The sequence below is a fragment of the Carcharodon carcharias genome, chromosome 15, assembly GCF_017639515.1.
Source record: "Carcharodon carcharias isolate sCarCar2 chromosome 15, sCarCar2.pri, whole genome shotgun sequence".
Classification (NCBI taxonomy): Eukaryota; Metazoa; Chordata; class Chondrichthyes; order Lamniformes; family Lamnidae; genus Carcharodon; species Carcharodon carcharias.
The window spans coordinates 27438135-27461991 of NC_054481.1; the positions used below are offsets into that span (position 1 = coordinate 27438135).

The 23857-nt window shown below is 45.3% G+C and overlaps 2 protein-coding genes across 9 annotated transcripts in view; both read right to left on the minus strand.

Moving 5' to 3' along the window:
• polr3e (polymerase (RNA) III (DNA directed) polypeptide E) overlaps window positions 1-2882 on the minus strand; it is a 50270-nt gene extending 47388 nt beyond the window's left edge. For both annotated transcript variants that reach the window (XM_041207216.1, XM_041207215.1), the window contains exons 1-2: window positions 2776-2882; window positions 2553-2658 (exon numbers count right to left, since the gene is read on the minus strand). The gene's annotated coding sequence lies outside the window, so the exon portion shown is untranslated. The remainder of the gene's footprint in view (window positions 1-2552; window positions 2659-2775) is intronic.
• A 10008-nt stretch (window positions 2883-12890) lies between these two features.
• The window catches only part of eef2k (eukaryotic elongation factor 2 kinase), a 63544-nt gene continuing 52577 nt past the window's right edge, over window positions 12891-23857 (minus strand). For all 7 annotated transcript variants that reach the window (XM_041206258.1, XM_041206256.1, XM_041206262.1 and 4 more), the window contains 5 exons: window positions 23267-23407; window positions 22182-22370; window positions 19319-19443; window positions 16912-17090; window positions 12891-14641 (listed from right to left, as the gene is read on the minus strand). In XM_041206258.1, the coding sequence (XP_041062192.1) occupies window positions 14532-14641; window positions 16912-17090; window positions 19319-19443; window positions 22182-22370; window positions 23267-23407 (744 nt within the window). In that variant the 3' untranslated portion in view covers window positions 12891-14531. The remainder of the gene's footprint in view (window positions 14642-16911; window positions 17091-19318; window positions 19444-22181; window positions 22371-23266; window positions 23408-23857) is intronic.

A 23857-nucleotide genomic window follows, 5' to 3' on the forward strand; every position in this document is an offset into this window, starting at 1 on the left:
GAGGGTGGTGACGGTCTGGAATGCACTGCCTGGGAGGGTGGTGGAGGCGTGTTGCCTCACATCTTTAAAAGTACCTGGCTGAGCACTTGACTCGTCATAACATTCAAGGCTATGGGCCAATTGCTGGTAAATGGGATTAGGGAGGTAGGTCAGGTGTTTCTCATGTGTCAGTGCAGACTCAATGGGCCTCTTCTGCACTGTGTGATTCTGTGAAATGCTCTTGCTCACTTCTAAATATTTATCGAAGATTGTTCTCAGGTTAAATATTCCCTCTCTTGTTCCTACTCCAGGTCTAAAACCAGGCTACGTTTCATAGGAACTTAGGAAATAGGAAGGCTACTGAGCTCCTCGAGCCTGCTCCGCCAATCAACTAGATCATGGCTGATCTTCTCCCTCAAGATCACTTTCCTGCACTATCCCCGTATCCCTCGATATCTTTAATATCTAGAAATCTAACAATTTCTGTCTTGAACATACTCAGTGACTGAGCCTCCAAAGCCTACTTTCAATGTGCTATGCTTTCTTTATATTATAGTTTTCAAGATTAGTTTATTGAGATGACTCATTAAGCTTACAGTTCTAAAATGATTGCATTCCATTGTTTTAGCTTTCTTAGGTAACTTAATGAATAATTAATGTCTCAAGTCAATTAGGGTTCAGACAAGAAGAAAATAGCCTTTACTCTTGAACTGAGAGGAAACCACCTTAACTTTCTTTGCAATTTACTGCCAGATTAGGATTAGTTAGTGGTTGCAAATACAAGCATAGCCTCAAACTCATTTCATGTAGAATGGTCACTTGCCAGAAAGAAAACACTTGTTAAATCCAACTGTTGACCGAGGGAGAGCACAACTGCAACCAATGATTATTACAAAAGCATACTGCGGATAACGGAAATCTGAAACAGGAACAGAAAATGCTGGAAATACTCAGCAGGTAAGGTAGCATCAGAAAGGTCATCATCCTGAAACATTAATTCTGTTTCTCTCCACAGGTGCTGCTTGATCTGCTGAGTATTTCAAGCATTTTTATTTTTTATTTCAGTGATTGTAAAAGTTGGTGCAGCTCTCTGTATTTTACTGATGTTAACCATAGCTCCAGAAACAAGATGGAGGGAAAGCCAATATGTTACAAACACATGGACAAAAGGCCTGTTTTGTGAGCCCTGATGTGCTGTCAGAGCTGATAAGCATCATACAGTAAGTACACTGATTGTAGACTGACTGACCACTGCATGACTCATGTGGAAATAGGAAAACAGATGACAATCATGCAATAGGAGATGGCAGAAAAGGAGGAAGCTTTGCTCTCTGCATTTAATTAATAACTGACCTGAGAGCTAGAGGCACATTACCATTAGTAGCAGCACTCCTGCCTGAGTCAGGAAGGTTCACATCCTACTCCTGAGACTTGAGCACAAAATACTGGCTGACACTTCTAGTGCAGTACTGAGGGAGCGCCACACCGCCAGAGGGGCAGTACTGAGGGAGCGCCACACCGCCAGAGGGGCAGTACTGAGGGAGCGCCACACCGCCAGAGGGGCAGTACTGAGGGAGCGCCACACCGCCAGAGGGGCAGTACTGAGGGAGCGCCACACCGCCAGAGGGGCAGTACTGAGGGAGCGCCACACTGCCAGATGGGCAGCACTGAGGGGAGTGCCACACCGCCAGAGGGGCAGCACTGAGGGGAGTACCACACCGCCAGAGGGGCAGCACTGAGGGAGCGCCACACTGCCAGAGGGGCAGCACCAAGGGAGCGCCACACTGCCAGTGGGGCAGCACTGAGGGAGCGCCACACTGCCAGAGGGGCAGCACTGAGGGAGCGCCACACTGCCAGAGGGGCAGCACTGAGGGAGCGCCACACTGCCAGAGGGGCAGCACTGAGGGAGCGCCACACTGCCAGAGGGAGCACCACACTGCCAGATGGGCAGCACTGAGGGAGCGCCACACTGCCAGATGGGCAGCACTGAGGGGAGTGCCACACCGCCAGAGGGGCAGCACTGAGGGGAGTGCCACACCGCCAGAGGGGCAGCACTGAGGGAGCGCCACACTGCCAGAGGGGCAGCACCGAGGGAGCGCCACACTGCCAGAGGGGCAGCACCGAGGGAGCGCCACACTGCCAGAGGGGCAACACTGGGGGAGCGCTACACTGAGGGAGTGCCACACCGCCAGAGGGGCAGTATTAAGGGGATGTGACACTGTTGGAGGTGTCATCTTCCTCTTAGATGAAGAAGGGAAGTTCGCCATAGTATCTTGGACAATATTCATGGCTAAAACTTATGATCTAGTTATCACATTGCTGTTTGTGGAGTTTTGCTGTGTACGTTTTGGCTGCTGGGTTTCCCACATTACAGGAGTGACTGAACAGCTTTGGGATCCTGAGGTTACTGCCCTCACCTTGCTAAGCTTATGACTTTGCTGACAGGCTGAGAAGTCCCACCCCACACTCAGCTCCATCTGATGCAATGTGAGGGCAACAAGCTTATGCAACCAAAGACACCGGGAGCCGCTCCCTCCCCACTGACAGGCCGGGGAGGCCCCTTGTAGCTTTACCTGATGCCGGTGCCCGAGAGGCACTCCTGGCGTCCAGGCCGCGCTGACCACTTACACCATGGGGATGGAGCGGGCTCATTGGGGGTTGGAGGTCCCGGGTCCTGGCCTGTACCGGAGAGAGTGAGAAACAGAAACCGGTCAGTCCCCACAGCAGGACGCTTAAACTAGGGCCGAGGCCGCTGACTACTGCGGCCAGGCCTACGATCCGAGCGCCGCTACTCACCGCGCTCTCCAGCCAGCCACTGCCTCAGGTGGTGCCGGCGAAATGGATGAACCGAGTAGCAACCATGGAACCGACACGTGGGCCCGACTCATAACAGCAATCCCGACACACAGAGTCACCTGGCGGCCGGAGGGCCGCATTACACCGACACCGAGTCACCTGGCGGCCGGAGGGCCTCATTACATCGACACAGAGTCACCTGGCGGCCGGAGGACCACATTACGCTAAGTGTTCCTCTGGCGGCTGGAAGACTGAATTACACCGACACGGAGCATCCGCCCCCCCCCCCCACCCCCCCCCCAACACCACCACCGCGGCACCTGGAGGACTATATTAGATTGAGAGTTCCTCTATCGGCCGGAGATACTTTTTTTTTTGGAAAAATATACTTTATTCATAAAATATCTGAAAGAACATTACAAAACATTTTAAAATGGCCAACACAAAAAGTGCAATCATACTCAAGTTTTCCACATAGATTTTAAGGTGTTTCAATACAATCAATGAACATTACAGACATTTCAACATGGTCATTACAGACAGTCAGATAGTGCAATGGTATTTAAGTTATCTATATACTGGGTTGACCAATCGTTTGTCCCCTTCACCATCAGGGCTGACGGGGTTCCTTTAAATTTTGTCCTTGGTTTTACAGCAGACCTGAATTAGGGGCTGTGCCTGATTTATCCCAATTTTGTTGATTTGGTTTAATTGTTTTCATTTAAAAGATTATCAGGGCTGACGGCCTGAAGGTGCTGGGGATATGGTTCGGAGAGACCGGGCCATGCGGTAGAAACTGGGAGGAGCGAGTGTCTATGATGCAAAGAAAACTGGACATGTAGGAGCAACTCTCCCTCTCCATTGCGGGTAAGAAGCTGGTCATCAGGTGTGAGGTACTCTCGCTGTTGCTGTTTGTGGCGCAGTTCTGGCCTATTCCAGACTCCTGCGTGATGGCGCTCACCCGAGCCATCTTTCGCTTTATCTGGAGGTCAAAAATGGATCGTGTCCGCAGGGACACAATGTACAAGCCTCTAGATAAAGGGGGAAAAAAAGTGCCCAACATCGCCCTGATACTGATGGCCACCTTTGTGTGCGGCTGTATCAAGATGTGCGTAGACCCTCGGTACGCAAACAACAAGTGTCACTACGTGCTGATGTTCTACCTGTCCCCGGCGTTGTGAAGGATGGGTCTGGCCACGCTGCCATGGAATGCTCCAAGTAGTTGGACCATGCCGTACCACCTGTCCCTCATGGAAAAATTTATGCAGAGAAACACCTTTGACCACAAGTCCATCAGGCGTAACGTCTTAGAGGCCCTGCGGGAAAAGGAGAGGGTGGACCCTGTGGGATGGTTCCCCGATCAGACTGTCAAAGTCATTTGGCAGAATGCCTCATCACCAGAACTTTCCAATAAGCACCAAGATGTAGCTTGGCTGATGATGAGAAAGGCCCTCCCCGTCAGATCCTTCTAACACACCAGGAGTCTCACACCCTCTGCACGTTGCCCTCAAGGTGGCTGTGGTGGGGACCTCCTTGTGGATTGTGCCTTTGCAAAGAAGATCTGGAGAGAGATGCAGTGGTTTCTGTCGAGGTTCATCCCAAGCAGTTTTGTGACACAGGACTCTGTGCTCTACGGGCTGTTCCCAGGGACACACACTGAGACAAACATCAACTGCAGTTGAAGGATCATCAACTCGGTGAAATACGCCCTTTGGTCTGCCCAAAACTTGTTGGTCTTCCAGCGCAAAGAGTTGTCCCCGACCGAGTGTTGCAGACTGGCACATTCCATGGTCCAGGACTACATGCTGAGGGACGCACCAAAGCTTGGGGCAGCCACTGCAAAGGCACATTGGGGAAAGGTCGCTGTCTAAGACCTTTCTGCCATTGTGCACCGAGGGGCTGGGAACTGTTGAGAGCCCCTCGGGCTGTAAAGCTCACAATGAATGTATGCATTGAATACTAATTGTATTATAATTGTATTGAAGCACCTCAGAGTGCAACATGATGTATGTTGATAACTCCAATACCCATTGTCTGCATTGACCAGATTGAAATGATTGTAATATTCATTGATTGTATTGATGAACCTCGTGATCCATGTGTAAAAGTTGAATCTGATTGTACTTTTTGTGATGGCGATTTTGAAATGGTTTGTGATGTTCGTCCAGATATTTTATGAATAAAGTATATTTTTAAAACAAAAATCTACATAGATCATGTTGCATTCCAAGGTGCTTCAATACAATTGTGATACAAGTAGTATTCACGGCATACATTCAATGTGGGTCATACAGCCTGAGGGGTCAATACAATGCCCAGCCCTTCGGTGCACTATGCTGAAAGGTCTTAGACAGCAACCTTTCCCCATTGTGCCTTTGGCAGCTGCCCCAACCGTTAGTGCATCCCTCAGCACTTAGCCCTGGACCTTAGAATATGCCAGTCTGCAACACTTAGTCGGGGACGTCTTTGCACTGGAAGACCCACAAGTTTCAGGCAGACCAAAGAGGGTCTTTCACTGAGCTGATGATCCTCCTGCTGCAGTTGATGTTTGCCTTGGTATGTGTGTCCCTGGGAACAGCCCGTGGAGCACAGAGTCCTATGTCACAGAACTGCTCAGGATAAACCTCAACAAAAACTACTGCATCTCTCTCCAGACCTTTGCAAAGGCACATCCCACAAGGAGGTGAACAGCGGTCTCTCCCCCACCACAGCTACCTCGAGGGCAAAGTGCGGAGGGGGTGAGACCCCTGGCGTATAGGAAGGATCTGACGGGGAGGACTTTTCTCACCACCAGTCTTGGTGCTTGTTGGAAAGTTCTGGCGATGAAGCATTCAGTCAAATGACTTTGATAGTCTGCTCAAGGAACCATCTGACAGGATCCACCATCTCCTTTTCCCACAGGGCCTCTAGGATGATATGTGCCGACCACTGCCTGATCGACGTGGTCAAAGGTGTTTCTCTGCTGGTGGTGCAGCACGGTCCAACTACTTGGAGCGTTCCGCAGCAGCGTGGCCAGACCCATCCTTCGCAACACTGGGGACAGGTAGAACCTCTGTGAGTAGTGACACTTAGTGTTTGCATACTGAGGGTCTACACACAGCTTGATGCAGCCGCACACAAAGGTGGCCATCAGGATGAGGGTGAGGTTGGGCATGTTTTTTCCCCCTTTATCTAGAGGTTTGTACATCATGTCGCTGCGAACATGATCCATTTTTGATCTCCAGATAAAGCGAAAGATGGCTTGGGTGATTGCCACCGTGCAGGAGTGAGGAATGGCCAGACCTGCACCACATACAGCAACACTGAGAGTACCAGGTTCTTACTTGCACTGGAGAGGGAGCATCACTCCCACATGCATGCCCTAGTCCCTCTGAACCATAGCCCCAGCACTTTCAGGCAGTCTGACCCGATGTTGAAGAGGATAAAGGATCAGTCAGCCCAGTTCCCAAAGAACATGGCCTCGCTCTTGCCACAATTTACCTTGGCTCCTGAGGCCAGTTTGAACTGGTCGCAGATGTTGATCAGTCTGTGCACCAACAGCAGATCTGAGCACAAGATAGTGATATTGTCCATGTACAGGGAGACTTTGACCTGAGTGCCTCCACTGCCTTGGATCGTCACCACTCCTATGCCTGGATCCTTACTGCTAGATTCAACAAAGGGTTTCTATGCAACATACAAACAGGACATCATCAAATTGTACAAAGTAGACATGTCCCCTACAAAAGTAAGAGTGGTACTGCCAAATCTAGACCTCCCTGGTTGTCTAGAGGAATACAGGGGAAGATCAAACAGAAAAAGAAAGCATATGAAAGGCACAAAAGAACTAAGCACTGCTGATAGTCTAGATGAATATAGGAAGTGCAGGGATGAATTAATAAAGGAAATAAGGAAATCAAAGAGAGGGCATGAAAAAAGATTAGCAAGTAAAGTTAAAGATAACCCGAAGATGTTTTACCAATACATTAATACTAAACGGTTAGTTAAGGAAAAAGTGAGACCTATCAGAGATGAAGATGGAAACTTGTGTGTAGATGCAGAGGCTGTGGGAAGGGTTTTGAATGAATATTTTGTCTCTGTGTTTACAAAGGAAAGGGAGGATGTAGATATAGTAGTCCAGGAGGAACACTGTGAGACATTGGATGGGATAGTCATAAAGAGAGAGGAAGTACTCGAAGGGTTGAAATCCTTGAAAGTTGATAAGTCACTAGGGCCAGATGGATTGTTTCCGAGGCTGCTGAAGGAAGTCAGGGAGGAGATAGCAGATGCTCTGAGGATGATTTTCCAATCTTCACTAGATACAGGGGAGGTACCAGAGGACTGGAGAAATGCAAACAGTTCCATTTTTTAAAAAGGGATCAAAGGAAATGCCAAACAATTATAAGCCAGTTAGTCTTACATCGGTGGTGAGCAAATTAGTAGAATCAATCCTGAGAGATAGGATTAACTGTCATATGGAAAGGCGTGGACTAGTCAGGTATGGTCAGCATAGATTTGTTAAAGGAAGGTCTTGCCTCACAAAGTTGATTGAATTCTTTGAGGAAGTGACAAGAAGAGTTGCTGAAGGTAGTGCAGTGGATGTTTTGTACATGGATTTTAGCGAGGCATTAGACAAGGTCCCAAATGGCAGATTGGTCAGGAAAGTTAAAGCCCAAGGGATTCAGGGTAATGTGGCAAACTGGATAAAAGGTTGGCTTTGTAACAGGAAACAAAGGGTAATAGTCAATGGATGCCCTTGAGAATGGAAAGTTGTCTCAAGTGGTGATCCACAGGGCTCAGTGTTGGGACCCTTGCTGTTTCTTATATATTAATGATTTGGATGTGAATGTGGGGGGCACGATTGGGAAATTTACAGATGACACAAAGATTGGCCAAGTAGTGGATAGTGTAGAGGATAGCCATAATCTCCAAAACGATATAGATGGGTTGGTGGAGTGGGCGGTAAAGTGGCAGATGGATTTTAACATAGAGAAGTGTGAGGTCATACATTTAGGGAGGTCAAACAGTTACAGGGATTACAAAATAAATGGGAATATACTAAGAGGAGTAGATGAAGTGAGAGATCTTGGCTTACAAGTGCACAGGTTCAAGTAGACAAGGTTGTAAAGAAGGCATATGGAATGCTCTCTTTCATTGGCAGAGGTATAGAATATAAAAGTAAGGATATAATGTTTGAATTGTATAAAACACTGGTGAGGCCACAACTGGAGTATTGTGTGCAGTTCTGGTCACCACATTACAGGAAGGATGTAATAGCTCTGGAGAGAGTGCAGAGGAGGTTTACAAGAATGTTGCCAGGGTTAGAAAAGTGTAGCTACGAGGAGAGATTGGATAGGTTGGGGTTATTTTCCTTGGAACAAAGAAGGCTGAGAGGTGACTTGATTAAGGTGTACAAAATTATGAGGGGAACAGATAGAGTGGACAGGATAAAATTGTTTCCCTTGATGGAGGATTCTAGAACTAGGGGACATGGATTCAAGATAAGTGGCAGAAGGTGTAGGGGGGGCATGAGGAAGAACTTTTTTTACGCAGAGGGTAGTGGGTGCCTAGAATTCGCTGCACAAGTTGGTGGTAGAGGCAGAAACCTTAAACACTTAAAAAGTACCTGGATCTGTACCTAAAGTGCTGTAAGCTGCATGTCTATGGGCCGGGTGCAGGAAGGTGGGATTAGAAGAGGCACCTGTATGTTCTCGGGCTGGCATGGACAAGATGGGCCGAATGGCCCCCTTATGTGCTGTAACTTTTCTCTGGTTCTATGTTTCTATAGAACAGGGGAGAGAGGGCAGCCCTGCCTGACTCCAGATTTAATTGGAAAGCTTTCTGATTCCCACCCATTGAATGAAACTGCGTTACAGCTGTTTGTGTAGAGCAGTTGGATCCAGTTGCAGATTCCATCCCCAAACCTCATTTTGGAGAGCACATCCACCATGTAGGTGTGCAAAACTCTGTCAAAGGCCTTCTCCTGATCCAGGCTGATGAGGCAGGTGCCCACACCCCTGTCCTGTACGTAGGCAATCGTATTCCTGAGTAGCGCGAGGCTGTCAGAGATCTCCCTGCCGGGCACAGTGCAGTTCTGGTCAGGGTGGAACACCAATGCCATAGCGGACTTGACCCAATTGGTGATGATCTTGGACAGAATCTTACAGTCCACATTCAACAGTGAAATGGGTCGCCAATTTCTAATTTCCTCCCTTCCCCCTTCCACTTGTAGATGAGGGTGATGATGCCTTTCCTCGTGGATTCAGACATGCTGCCACTCAGAAGCATACCCTCATACACTTCTAGCAGGTCTGGGCCGACCCAGTCCCACAGAGCCTAATACAACTCAGCCAGTAAGCCGTCGCTTATGGGAGTTTTACTCTTCTTGAAGGACTCAAGGACTTTAGTCAGTTCATCAAGAGTTAGCAATTTATCCAGGCTCTCTCATGTACTGTCGTCTAAGACCTCCGTGATAGAGGACAGGAAGGACTGGGAGGCCATGCTGTCTGTGGGCTTCACGTCTTACAATCCGGCATAAAAGGATTTGCTGATCCTCAAAATGTTGGACTTTACTGAGCCGTCTTCTTCCTTCAGGCTGCTGATCACAAAGCTCTCTCTGTGTACCTTTTGGAAGAAGAATCATGAAGATGTCTCATCCTGCTACATGGAACGGATTCTGAACTGGAAGATGGTCATGGAGGCCTCCGAGGCAAAGAGTGAGGCTTGCTGGTTCTTCACCTCTTGAAGCTCCTCCTTGACTTTCACCCCCATCGACTGCAGCCGGAGCAGGTTCTGCATGTTTTTCTGGAGTCAGGACATTTCCCTCTGATCCTTTCTAACTTTCTGGACGCCTTTGAGGATGAAAAACCTCTTAATGTTCTTCATGATTGCTTCCTGCCAGTGTGTCAGGGACTCAGAGGGGTTTCTTGGTTCTCCAACCTTTGTAATCCCTCTTAAATTCCTCAATGTTCTCTAGGGTCAGCACTTGCACATTCAGCTTCCATGTCCCCCTGCCAACCCTCTGGTCTTCCTGTTGGTGACAGTCAGCCAGTAGGGAGCGGTGAAAAGTGAAGAATACCAGCTTGATGTCGGTGGATCTGTCTGTGAATGCACAGTACACAAAGAGGAAGTCTATCCTGGAACGGATGGACCTGTCTGGCTGTGACCAGGTGTATCTACGCTGTGCTCCATCTGCAGGGTTGCTGAAGACGTCGTGCAGCTTGGCATCCTTTACTGTTTCCATCAGGAGTCTGGATGTGGCATCCAATCTGCTGTCGGCCCTGCCGGATCGTCCAGCCGCATCGATGATGTAGTTGAAGTTACTGCCCAGAATGACCAGCCTGGAAGTCGCCAGCAGCAGTGGGAGCTGCTAAAGGACCACCTGCCGCTCGCTGTTTGAGCTGGGGCATACACATTAATTAACCGGAGCGGAGCATTCTTGTACAATAAGTCTGCTATGAGGAGGCACCCGCCCACCACCTCCTTATCCTTGGCGATGGTGAAGTTGCCTCCCCGCAGCAGAATACTCAGGCTGGAAGAACCTGAGTCATTTCCTACCGACTAGATTGATGGCCCATGGGACCACCATCATGACCATTGCCTGCAAGAGCTGAAGTGTGGTATTGCACACTACTGCAGAAACAGGTCAGCTTTGACCTTGGCAAGGTAATCCAAGGTTGCAACACATTGCGTAGTCGATTTAACGCTATGCACGTAAATGGATACAATCTTTATTCCCATTTTTAAAGCATTTTGTTGCTTACCAGACCTGTTGTCTTTGACAGTTCTAGTCCTTTGGTCTGTTCCTGCATACCCACAGTGTTTGCAAATTATCTCACTTTGGATGGGCTGAGGAAACCATTGTGAACCGCCCGGTTGGAGAGGTTCCACTCAGGTGACATCAGGGGTTCATGAAAGGAGGTTTGAATTGCTCTCTGTTGGTGAAGTCTCTCTGATCCATTCCCCCCGTTGCTGCTCCCTGCTTCCTGGAGCTGGACTGTGCTGGCCTCTTCAAGTTGAGGGCGAAGTTGGGATGGGCTGGTCTCTTCATTGTCTCCAATGTTCTGGAGCTCGGGTATCTCCTCCTCCAGCTCCCTAGAGCCTTGCCGCTTCTTCTGTAGGTGCCGCCCTTGTCCTTCTTCGTCTGAAGAGCAGCAGCCCCTACCAACCGTGTCAGATAGAAGTCGCTTCTTGCCACTCATCTGGGAAGTGCCTCGGTGTCTTCTTAGCCCCTTCTACTTTTTGGTCTTCTTCACCTGCTACCACTCCCCTGGTTGATCGTCTGCTGGTTCCTCCTCCATTCATTCACTCTGCTGAGGAGTGAGAGGTTCAGGAATGGGTGCAGTTGTTTGGCCGTCTGCTGCCTCAATCCTTTCCTTCCTCTTGTCTCTCTGTGTCCTCCTTTGTCTCATTGTACTTGCTGGAGGCTTTAGTGGGTGGAGGTTTGCAAGTCCCCTTAGTGGTAGTGATACTCACCATTTTGTCTGCTTGACCCTGGCATAAGTGAGGCAGCATTTGGGGCAGGTATAATAGAGGTAGCTTGCCTCGCCACACAGGCTGCAGCACTTAGTCTATTTGCAGTCCTTTGTCTGGTGCCCTTTCTGCTTGCAATTCTTGCAGAGGACGGCTCTGCAGTTGGCCATCACATGACCAGATTTGCCACATGAGCGACAAACTTTGGGCTGCCCAGCATAGATAAGATAGCCATGGCTTTCCCTGATAGCGAAGCTGGAAGGAGGATGGAGGACTGCTCCCTTACCATCCACCTTGAGCATGACCTTGACCTGGTCCATATCCCGAAGGCATCTTTGACCTCATTGCAGTTCCCAACCTCGTTGGCGAGGAAGATGAGCCCATCCACGATAGGAACATGGGGGTTGTAGAGGTGCAGAGTAAAGAGTGGGTCTGCTGTGAGTATTTTCATCTGTGGCTGGTCTCGCTTCTCCTTGAACACCTTCAGGAACTTGATGCAGGCGACAACATTCTTGAATGTCACATCAAAGTATCCAGAGCTGGAGAAGTCCTGCAGACAGTAGATCTCTGCAGCTTAAAATCCACTGGATTCCAAAAGGATTCTCTTAATGAAAAAGGTATGGTCAATGGGTGTACCTCTTTTGCTTTCTTTCACCGCCACCCTAATGGTGTTACGTACCCTCTGGTTTGGGGCTTGACTGGTTGCAGCCATCACCTCTTTAAGTTCCTGATATTAGGCACTGAAGGCCCTTCAAAGGAAAACAACCAACCACAGAGGAGCTTCCAATATCAAAGAGCAAAAAGGCCAAAGCCTTTGCTGAAATCCCCCAGTTATGATACCCACAAAAATAACACTGACGCACATGCAGAAGCAACCATTATCATGTTCTCCTCCCTGCTGAGTAAGTATTACACCAATACAGAGCTCTGTTGCTGGCCAGAGGACCACATTACACCAGCAAACTTTGCCCTTATCTACTCCTCAGCAAACCACACAAACACAAGAGGTTCCTTGCAGTCCTGATTACATCAACATACACAGCTGATGGGGAAATTCTGAGCTGGGTCAATAACTGCAGGAAGGCAGTCAGAGATGTGATAAGGGCTCTTACTCATTTAAATTTATTCTTTCACAGGATGTGGGCATCACAGGTTAGGCTAACGTTTATTACCCATCCCTAATTGCCCTCGAGATGATGGTGGTGAGCTGTCTTCTTGAACCACTGAAGTGCATGTGGTGTCGGCACACCCACAGTGCTGTTAGGGAGGAAATTCCAGGATTTTGATCCAGCGACGGTGAAGCAATGGTGATATATTTCCAAGTCAGGGTGCTGAGTGTGTTGGAGGGGGACTGCAGGTGGTGGTGTTCCCATGCACCTGCTGCCCTTGTCCTTCTAGGTGGTAGAGGTCACAGGTTTGGAAGGTGCTGTGTTGAAGGAGCCTTGACAAATTGCTGCAGTGAGTTAAAATTTTCCCGCTAAAAATGTCTTTATTTGAGGTAACCCTCATAAAAACTTCCTCTTTGTTGGTGTGGATCAGCACCTGTAAGCACTAGATGGAAGAATGCCATTTTCTCTTGACCAAGGAGAAAATTCTGATGATTGTTCTTGACAGTACCAAATTAGCCAAACAGTGATATTTAAATAATCAATAAATTTAGAGAATTAAAACAATAAAAAGAATTTATTCTTGCTAAGCACATACACTTTATACATAAGAACTTTGTAAACCATCTCCCTTCTATCAGTAAGCGACTGTTGATTTGCAGGAGTGCACTGCAGTCATTGTACAATCAATGGTGCCTAACTAAGATTATGTTTAACATTAGAGGCAATGTATTCACGGAAAATGTTTGTTAGGCTATTATCTTTTTGAATTATGAGGAGAGACAGAAGTGCCTTGTGTCATCACCATCGGCCAGTGGCCCATGACTGCTTTTCAATCAGTTGTGCGTTAGTAGTTGGCTCTAAAAAACAGGTTTTTCAATGGTTCAGAGGTCTTCATATTTTTTTGGGAGAGGGTACTTTATAGGTTACACATTGCATGGCACTTGCACTTACCCAGCCAGGATCATACAGAGAATACATTGTTTTCACATTAGGTACAGAGTGTATAGCATTAGCCTACTTAAATGGGGCAGGAGGCTTCCTTATCAAGCAATGACCCTGGGACCTCTACAGCTATTGACCTCAGTGTCTTGCACAGCCCAGGAACTGGCACAAGTTGTTCTGATCACCTTTGCTGTATTGCATCACTGCAGTAGGTTGCACCTTCTTGGTGCTAGGCAATTTTAAGGCCGATGATGGGACCTTTCTGCTTTTGGGTGGAGATGGTGAGGTGAATTGTTAGACTAAGGTCTTTGCCTGCCTGTTGACATTAAAGATCCTCTGGCACCTTTTGAAAAGCCAACATTCCTCCCTTAATCAACAGCACCAAAGTCAATGTGACACTCCGATGCCACAAAATGGTTGCATACATAACAGTCATTGCACCTTAAAGTCATTCATTATCTAGAGCGCACTGAGATGCTTTGATGCATTAAGGTGCTATAGATAAATAAATATTAAGCATCATAGGGTGAGGTCTGAAGGGACAGTAAAGCCTATCATGGATCTTGTAACCTCTTTGCTCTGCAGCCAGAGGTGCTGGAGGCATCTGTAAACTAGCAACACGATGCTGCTATTCAGTCAAATGTGTCACTGTGTTGTGCGTTTGTAAGTAAACCCAGGTTCAACAAATCTGGTTTTGCAATGAGTCTCTTTAACTTGTTAACTGTCCTGCACACGTTCTTCCCCAACCTCACACATTGTAAACATAACTGAAGTATTTCAGTACGGTGTGTTGCTATCTCCTTTTGGTGAAAAATGATGCAGTGGAATAGCATGAAGGTGCTTTTCTTAAACTCATAACCATATAAGGGCAGAATCAGATGTGATCAATAATCGTAATAAAATCCCACTTTCTCTGCAAATAGCCCTTGCATTCTCAAAGAATATAAAAAGTGCTGTTATACTCAGGCAAGTGCCTGTGATAACAATGCCATAGGAAGCTGATACAGATTAACACAGACCCGTTACATTACAAGAATCATAGAAGTACAGCATAGAAGGAGGCTATTCAGCCCGCGTTTGCACTGGTTCTGATCATTCACAAAGGGTATTCAACGCCATGATAAAAATACAGGAGAAGAAATTCCAAGCATTCTGCACAGGCAAAAAAGGAAGACATTTGACATTTAGTAAACAGTAACAGTCTTTTTTTTCCCCAAAATGACTTTGACAATCAGCTGTCTGTAGGTCAAAGGTTTATTCCTCCATCATGGCCCAAGCTTCCTCTGCCCGCTGGTAGTACTGATTGGCGAGTCTGCCCTTCATGTCTGCCATTGCTGCGTCTGCTGCTTCTGTGAAGAGGTCTCCTGAATGCAGCAGCATGCAAAGCACAACATTAAACCATGTAAGAGGTAAAACATTCATTTCGAGCCACTTATCCTTCTCATCAATTAAATTCACTATGTGCCGCACCAATTTTCATTGCCATCAGTTATTCCCTGATTGAAACAGTATCTGTTAAGGGTGGATCAGAGTCAGCTATCATACCCTTTTGCTATCTTTTCTTTGCCTCCACCTACGCTGGCTTTCTATCCAGCTTCACCGGTTCCACCCCACTTAATCAGTATATATTTCACCACACTTCTACCTCCCTTTAGATCTGAAGAAGTCATATGGACTCGAAATGTTATCTCTGTCTCTCTCTCTCCACAGATGCTGTCAGACCTGAGTTTTTCCAGCATTTTTTGTTTTCGTTTCAATTTCCAGCATCCGCAGTATTTTGCCTTTATTATAGCTATCATACCCTCTCTGCTTTCTTTTCGTTCTTTACTTGTCTCATTATCACCCTATTTTCTTGCACCCACATCACTTTTGTCATTGTACCTTCCACCCTCCCATTTTTGCTCTTTCCCAACCCTGTACTTGAATAAAAGCTGTTCACCTCTAGCATCTTCTCGTTCAGGTGAATGGTCATCAAACTGAAATGTTAACTTTCTCTTTTCACAGATGCCGTCGCAATACAATCAGTCTATGGCTAGAGGCAAACAAGACCATCTACCTCAGATAATGCATAACCCATCATCAAATGATGCTTAATATTTATGTATCTATAGCACCTTAATGCATCAAAGCATCTCAGTGCGCTCTAGATAATGAATGACTTTAAGGTGCAATGACTGTTATGTATGCAACCATTTTGTGGCATCAGAGTGTCTCACTGACTTTGGTGCTGTTGATTAAGGGAGGAATGTTGGCTTTTCAAATGTACACCCAGCAGGAATCTCAGGCAGTTTACAGGACAAAGCTGAGATTCCGTGAGCATGAGGGGGAAGAGGCAGAGGAGCACAGTAGGAACTCATGATTTGGCTAGTTCTTCAAACTTGCCTTCTATAAGTTGTTGATTGTGCATGCTTTTACAGATTTGCTGGCTGGTGGCTTATAAAGCCTCCAGAAAGGGTTGTTGTTCAAGCAAAAATTTTCATGTTCACAAGAATATTGAACAAAGACATAAGCTCAATTATCAAAAGAACTGCAAATGCTGGAAACCCTGGTAATACACAGGTCAGTTGACATCTGGGAAGTGAATGGAGAAGAATTGCTTTAGTGTTGACTGCTTCAGAGCTCAGGCCAGTGCTGAAGACAAGTCCAGACCCAATCGCTTCCTGCTATCTCCTCAGGAGTGCTTCTGTGGCAATACTAAACTATGTTAAGACCTTTGCCATTATTGTCAAAATCCCAACAGGCCCAAAGTTTAAAAACACACATTTATACAGCATCTTTCATGTAGTAAAATGCCAAAAGGTGTTTTGTAGAATAGTTTTCAAAATAAAATGTGATACTGAGTCACACAAGTAGATATCAGGACAGGTGAACTGAAGCTTGATCAAAGTAGTAGGTATAACAGAGCATTTCAAAGGAGAGAGGTGGAAAAATTTAGGGAGGGAATTTCAGAGCTTAGGACCTAGGTAGCCAAAGGCATGGGAACCAATTGTTAGGTGAAGGAAATTGTAGATGCATAAAAGGCCAGTGCTGGAGAAGTGCAGAATTCCCAGAGGATTGTAGGGCTTGAAGAAGCCTGTAATCTAAATTTTAAGAGAAACTTACTTCAGAGTAGAAAAATAGCAGTTGGACAGACTTACACATCTGATTTTGTGACTTGAAATTGATCATTATGGGGAGACAGTGACGTAGTGGTAATGTTAGTGGTAATAACCCAGAGGCCCAGGCTAATAATGCTCTGGGACATGGGTTCAAATCCCACCATGGCAGCTGGTGGAATTTGAATTTGATTAATAAACCTGGAGACCATCAGTAATGGTGACCATGAAACTACCACTGATTGTCGTAAAAACCCATCTGGATCATATTGCCCTTCAGGAAAGGAAATCTGATGAGCTTAGGTCTGGTCTATGTGACTCCAGACTCTCATCAATGTGGTTGACTCTTAACTGCCCTCTGAAATAGCCTAGCAAGCCACTCAGTTCAAAGGCAATTAGGGTTGGGCAACAAATGCTGCCCTTGCCAGCAACTCCCACATCCCATTAAAGAATAAATAAAAGAAACCAGACATCAGTCAGTGACCATGGTTAGATTATTTCCTGCTCACTTTGTTTGGGAAATGATGTATTTATCTTACCTGCTTTCTGTGGGTCTGGCTCGACACCAAACCCTCCTGTCATATGGATCTCTGCCTTTCGAGCAAGGAGGCAATACTTAGGTTCATCTCCTGTGCCATCGTACTCTCCACCTTCATCATAATCAGTCATGTTCAGAGCAGCAGTGTACCAATGTAAAGCTTCCTTCCAGTCTTGAGTCCTGCAATGTCAAAGAAAAAAAGCTGTTACGTTTACACATGGATAAGGAGGCTGTAATCATTAAACAGACCCCAGTGTGATACTGATCCAAAGGCCAGAAACTTCCTCCTAGGTTTTAGAGAATCTGACAGCACAGGGGGCCATTCGGCCTATTGTGCTTGTGCTGGCTCTTTGAAACAGCTGCCTAATTAGTCCCAAGCCTCAGCTTTTCCTAACCCACCATAAACCTCTAAATTAGCCCACTTAAAATTACATGTCCGATTGCCTTTTCAAAGTTCCTTTTAAATCCTAGATCTTAACATTGTATGTGAAAAGAAAATTCTCATTTCCCCTCTAGTACTTTTAACAATTATTTTAAATCTAATGGCTCTGGCTACTGACCCACGTACCAAAGGAAACAGCTTCTCGCTACTTGCTCAATCAAAAATTCCCACATAATTTTGAATACCTTTATCAGGTATCCAATTAAGCTTGTCTCCTCTAAGGAGAACAATCCATGCTTCTCCACAGCTTGATGCCCAATTTGTGCTCATTCTCCATGGCCTCACTCCTCCCCATTTCTGTAACTTTCTTCAGCCCTCTGGGGTCTCTGCACTTCTCCAATTCTGGTTGTGTGGAGCTCCCACTTCCTTCGCCTCATTATTGGCAGCTGTGCCTTCATCCATTTAGGCCCCAAGCTCTGGAATTCCCTCCCCAAACCTCTTGGTTTCTCCCCCTCCTTTAAGATGCTCCTTAAAATCTACCACTTTTAAGCTACTTGTCACCCCTCCTAATATCTCTTTCTTTTGGCTTACTGGCCATTTTTGCCATTATGCTTGCGACGTTAAAGACACTAGATAAAACTAGGCAAGCTGTCATTGGTTTTTTTGATCTCAGCTGGGTCTGTAGCTAGGAGTCATGAATTGCACCTAGGCTACGGGATGGGAAGAACATAATCAACTAAGTTCATGCTTTTGATTGCTGCTAAGTAGACTCAGCTGACAAGTACATGGACACTGGGAGAGGAAGCATTGAGTTCTCCTAGTGGCTTTCAATCTTCAAATAGCCCATCAACTCAACGTTCTGACTCACAGATCACAATACCAAAGGGTAACCAGCCATGCCAATTCCCTTAAATCATCCAGTTGGGGGGAGGAGTGGGGAGAGAGGGGATTAGGATACATTCCCAATTGTTTATTTTATATAAAGAGAGAATTGGGTTAAACGGAGGAAGCATATGAACTGTATATCCTGAAACTACACAGCTTATAAATAGATTCTCCTTATCTAAATTAGTCAGGCACCCTATCAAACCACACACAGTCCAGGTGATTTTGTTTACGTACATTTGTCCCAGTGGAATAACGCAAGGACAAGGAATAGTCTTGAAGCTGCCCAAACAAACTGACTGTGCAGCAATAACTGGTTTACATAATTACACCCATACACAGAGCTTCTGTCACACTTCCAGTAAAGTTACGGTGACAGAGCTGGAATAGCTCCAAGGAAATTCCCAGCCCAGAAGCATGAAGAATGTTTAATACCTCTTGTTGACTACAACACTTTATAAAATGGCTTCATCAGCATTCTTTTCCTTTCCTGCATTCTAACTGAGAGATTGAACAATTCTTGCTTTAAAGAAAGGTCTGTTTGATCAGGTCTGTATTTGTTAATTCTGTTAAATGAACAAGACTCTTCCCTTTGGTGGCTCTGTACTCTCAGCTTTTGCTTCTTGTTTTATTACTGGCCAAACTCCATCAGTTACAGTCTTTCCCTTTCATTCATTCATTCAGAGGATTTTGGTTTCACTCCACCCCATGCCCCCCAACCACCCAGTTTTTCCCTTTCCAGCAGTTTCACAGGCACTGCACCCCCTCAAGTACCTCGCTCAAGAGACCAGTTTTCATGTGCACTTCCAGATAGTGAGTGCTGATAAACTATTTGACCATAGAATGCATCACAATTGATCCTGTCAGTGATCCGATGCTTGGACTTTCTAGCAAGTACGTACACATAATTTAATTATATTCAAACCGAGTATACGAATATTAATTAAACTCAATACTAATTTTTCTTTTCGGAATCCCTCAACATAAGGAGGAAAGTAACAGGACTCATTAAGTCAGAGAAATATTCTCTGCAAAGGTTAGCAATGTCTCTGTCCTCGATGCATTCTGTACCAATTCAACTTTGATCTTCTGTTTTTGCAAAAAGTTATCAGCAATGAAAGATGGATAAGAGATGCTGCACCTGTTGGGACTCAGGTTGATGCCAGTATCAAAGGCTCGAGCTGCGAGAATCATGGATGGACGATCTCCTGCTTCTGCACCCATCAGCAAGTAGTCAAAGCCACTCTGCCTGTTCTGTTGAGTATCCTGTTCATAGAGTTATGGATTTATTTTAATTGACCTGTACAAATTTACATGGAATTACATCGAGTCTAGAGTACAGAAACAGGCCACTTGGTCCAAAAGGTCCATGCTGGTGTTTAAGTTCCACTCGGGTCTCCTCCTGCCCCTCATCTAACCTTATCAGCATATCCATCTATTCCTGTATGTGAGAATAGGCCCCATCATACTGTTGGACAGAACATAAATCAGCAAATTCAAAGAGCATGCTTCAGGGCTAATTCAATAATTGTGGGTGACTTTAATCATCACTAGGGGCAAACCAAATTGACAAAAGTAGCTTGGAGGATGAGATCATGGAAAATGTTCGAGATAGATTTCTAGAGCAATATTTTCCAAAGATAAGTCATAATGGATTCAAAACATTAACTCTGTTTCTCTCCCCACAGATGCTGCCAGACCTGCTGGGATTTTCCAAGCACTTTCTGTTTTTACTTCAGATCTCCAACATCTGTAGTTTTACTTTTATTTTGAGAAGCTAACTAGGGAACAGGCTATTTAGATCTAGTATTCTGTAATGGTACAGGGTTAATTAATAATTATATAGTAAAGGATCCTCTGGGGTAGAGTGATGATGAATTTCATTATTAAGTTTGAGAGTTAAGTCAGAAACTAGGCTCTTAAATTTAACCAAACCATACCAGAAGTATGGGAGGTGAGTAGGACGAGGTGGATTGGAAAATTAGATTAAAACATATGACAGTTGATAAGCAATTACAAACATTTGATAAAATAATTCCTAGTACTCGGCAAATACACATTCCCTTGAAGATTATAAACTCCAATGGAAAAGTGCTGCAACAGTGGCTAACTAGAGAAATTAAGGGTGGTATTACTTTAAAAGAGGCTTACAATGTTGCCAAAAGGAGGAATAAGCCTAAGGATCGGGAGCATTTTAAAATCAGCAAAAAATGACCAAGAAGGCAATAAAAAAGAAAATGAAGAGTAAACTAGCAAGAAATATAAAAATAGACTGCAAGAGCTTTTACAAGCATGTAAAATGAAAGACAATTAGAAAAGTAGAAGGCACAAAGAGCATACTGGAAATTGTAGAGAACCAAGATTCTAATGAGAGTGAGGAATTAAAGTAATTATTATTAAAGAAATACGGGACAAATGAATGGAACTAAAAACTGATGAATCCCCTTAACCTGATGGCCTAAGGGTTTTAAAAAAAGTGGTAGCTGCAGAGATAATGGATGCATTGGTTCTGATCTTCCAGAATTCCCAAGATTCTAGAATGGACCCCTGGATTGGGAGGCAGCTGTTCAAGAAAGGAAGGAGAGAGAAAACAGGGAACAATAATGTGAGGCTAACTGACCAATAGAGAGGAAAATGCTAGAGTCTATTACTAAGGACTTGGAAAAATCAAAATGACCCAAATCTTCCAATATGGGGAGCAGCGAATGACTCAATGTAGGTCACTGATGCACCTGGGGCCCTGAGAAAGTCCTGATGCACCCAAATGCAGTACTTACACGGGTGGTTTAAACTTCCGATTGCCAGTTTTACCCTGCCAGATTGCTGCAGGATTCCCCACAACAGTGCGATCAGATGGCCAGAACGACAGAGACTTGGGCCGTTTGCTCTATACTTACTCTGGTTTTTGCACTGATTTAGTCAGAGCTTTCCTAGTAGGTGTAAAGCCTGCTTAAGAGCGCAACCCAAAATCAATCAGCCGGAGTGTCAAAGCACTCCAGCACCACAGCAACCCTGAATTTTCACCCACCCCCACCTTCCAACAATGTGCACCAGCATCCCCCCCCACTACAATGTTCATCCACTCCCAACAATGTTCACCCCCACCGCCCTCTCCTGACAATGCTCAGCCTTCCTCAAGCAATGTTCAACCCTGACAATGTTCACCCCAGCACCCTACCTGGCAATATATCACTCCCCTCACCCCGTAATACTCAACACCACCACCCACCCCCCGCGACAATGCTCACCGTAACATATACCTTCCACCTTCGTGGCAATACTCACCTTGCACCCCACCTCCATGGCAATACTTACTCCCCTTTCCAACAATTTCTGGGATGAGAGGGCTGTCCTATGAAGCTATATTCTCTGGAGTTTAGAAGAATGAAAGATGATCTCATCGAAACATACAACACTGTTAGAGGGCTTAACAGGGTAGATGCTGAGAGGCTGTTATCCCTGGCCAGAGTGTCTAGAAAGAGGCTGGAGTCTCAGGATAAGGGAACGGTTATTTTACCCCAAAGAGCTGTGGGTGCTCAGTCATCAAATATATTTAAGACTTAGATAGATTTGACTTTTGGGCACTAAAAGAATCAAGGGATTTGGGAATAGGACAGGAAAGTGAAGTTGATGCAAAAGATCAGCCATCATCTTATTGAATGGTGGAGCTGGCTCAAGGGATTGTATGACCTATTCCTGTTACTATATTCCTTTTCCACTTATGTTATCCTTTAAATGCACCTGCACTACTCATTTCAATTACTCCTTGACGTTGCATGTTCCACATTCTAACCACTCTGGATTAAAAAAAAACTTTTTCTTGAATTCTTGTAAAGAATAAGCTTCTAAGGTATGGAACGAGATACCCAGCATTCAACATTCTATTTTTACAAACCCAATGCTTGCGACCAAAGAGGAATCCTCCATTGCTGCACTCCAGTGGATAATGCAATGCATAAAACTGCTTTATAAGTAGCTTGTTGTTGATGGAGTAGCAAACATACCTCCACAGTGACATCTGTCAAGATGTGATGAGGCAACTGCAGATAGATTAGGCCAAGAGCAACAATTGCTTCCAGTTCCCCACAAAGAGCAGCATGTTCAAGATGGAAGACTGCAGAATTGCGATCCCACTCTTCCAGTTTATCACAGAATCGACCAGCCTCATGATAACGTACCATAGCCAAGTGCACCTTCATGGGAAATGTAATTAATTAGCCTGTGATTTACAGTGAGACAAAAGACAAACAGAGAAAGGCACGGGTGTATGGGAAGAAAGTGGGGTAATGGGATCGGTTATGGATTGTTCCAGCAAACAGCCAATTGCAGTTCTAACTGTCCCATATACACAAGTTAAAGTGATTACAATTAAATATAAGGACACCACATGGACTGCAGTGGTTCAAGAAGGTAGCTTACCACCACCTTCTCAAAGACAATAGGGATGGGCATTAAGTGCTGGCCCAGCCAGTGAAGCCACATCCCATGAGTGAATAAAAAAAGGAAAAGCCATCTCAATCAAGTTAAGCTGTATAATGGAGGACATGGTGACTGGCTGATCACAATCTAAGCTTGTACATTGTAGCAGGGAGAGAAGACTGAAGACTATAGTGCACACTTAGTGCCCACTTTCACAACCTTCCACTCAAACACAGAGATTGATATGGTAATTAGCCTATCATCCTGAACCTCTCCAATATAGTACAATGGAAATGGAGCAAAGTTCAGGGGTGAGGATGCAGAGAGGTGACCTCATCCAGCCCTGCAACAAGGGAAGTAGCAGGCAACAAGATCCCAATACTGTACCACTGTACCATCTGGTCTCTAAGAGACGTGTGATCAGGGGTATAATGTGTCCTGCTTCCCCACCTCCAGCTCCTCGCACACAATGTTGTGCTTATGTTGATGGTTTGGAATCAATAACTGCTCTCTTGAATATTCTGTACCGATAAGCCATCATTCTCATTATTGGCATAATAATATTGCATCAACTTGTGTTGCCAAAGTACTATTAACATAATGAACTGAGCAAAGTGCACCATCTGTGGTGACTCAATCTTTAGACCAGAAGATTTCCAGTTAGAATTACCTTGCCCAGTATGGACTTCCCTATTTTCTTTTCCTGCTTGATGGCATTTAGTCGCTCCACCTCAACAGCTACACACGAAGGCCGATGCATGTGAGCCCGGGATGTATGGTAATGGTTCCATTTGTCTTCGCTGTGGTGATCCTGAATGATAAGAGTCACAACATACATAAATGCATTGGCTTTGAATTTCTACCAACAAAATATATTACCTTGCACATTGATGATCTGCTTAAAGTGAAGCATTCATTCATCAGATTTAGGAAACAGATTGCTTGCTTTATAAATTGTATCTTGTGCACTACAGTCTTTTGTTGAAATCACATGTGCAAGTGCAATCACAGCGTAACATCATTTAATTTTCAATTGTCTAAAGCCAACTATGCCGTATCCATGACATTACATAAACGTTCTGCTTTCAGAGATTCCAGTCAAAGCTCTACAAGCTCCAGGGTGAGTCTAATAGCCAGGCTAGAATGTACAGGAGTAATTTCAGGGAATTATTTGGATTATAACTTTCCATAAATTTTCTTCCTCCCTCTTTTGTAGGTGCCAGCTGTGGCTGTGACACAGTCGCACAAATATCAAAAGCTC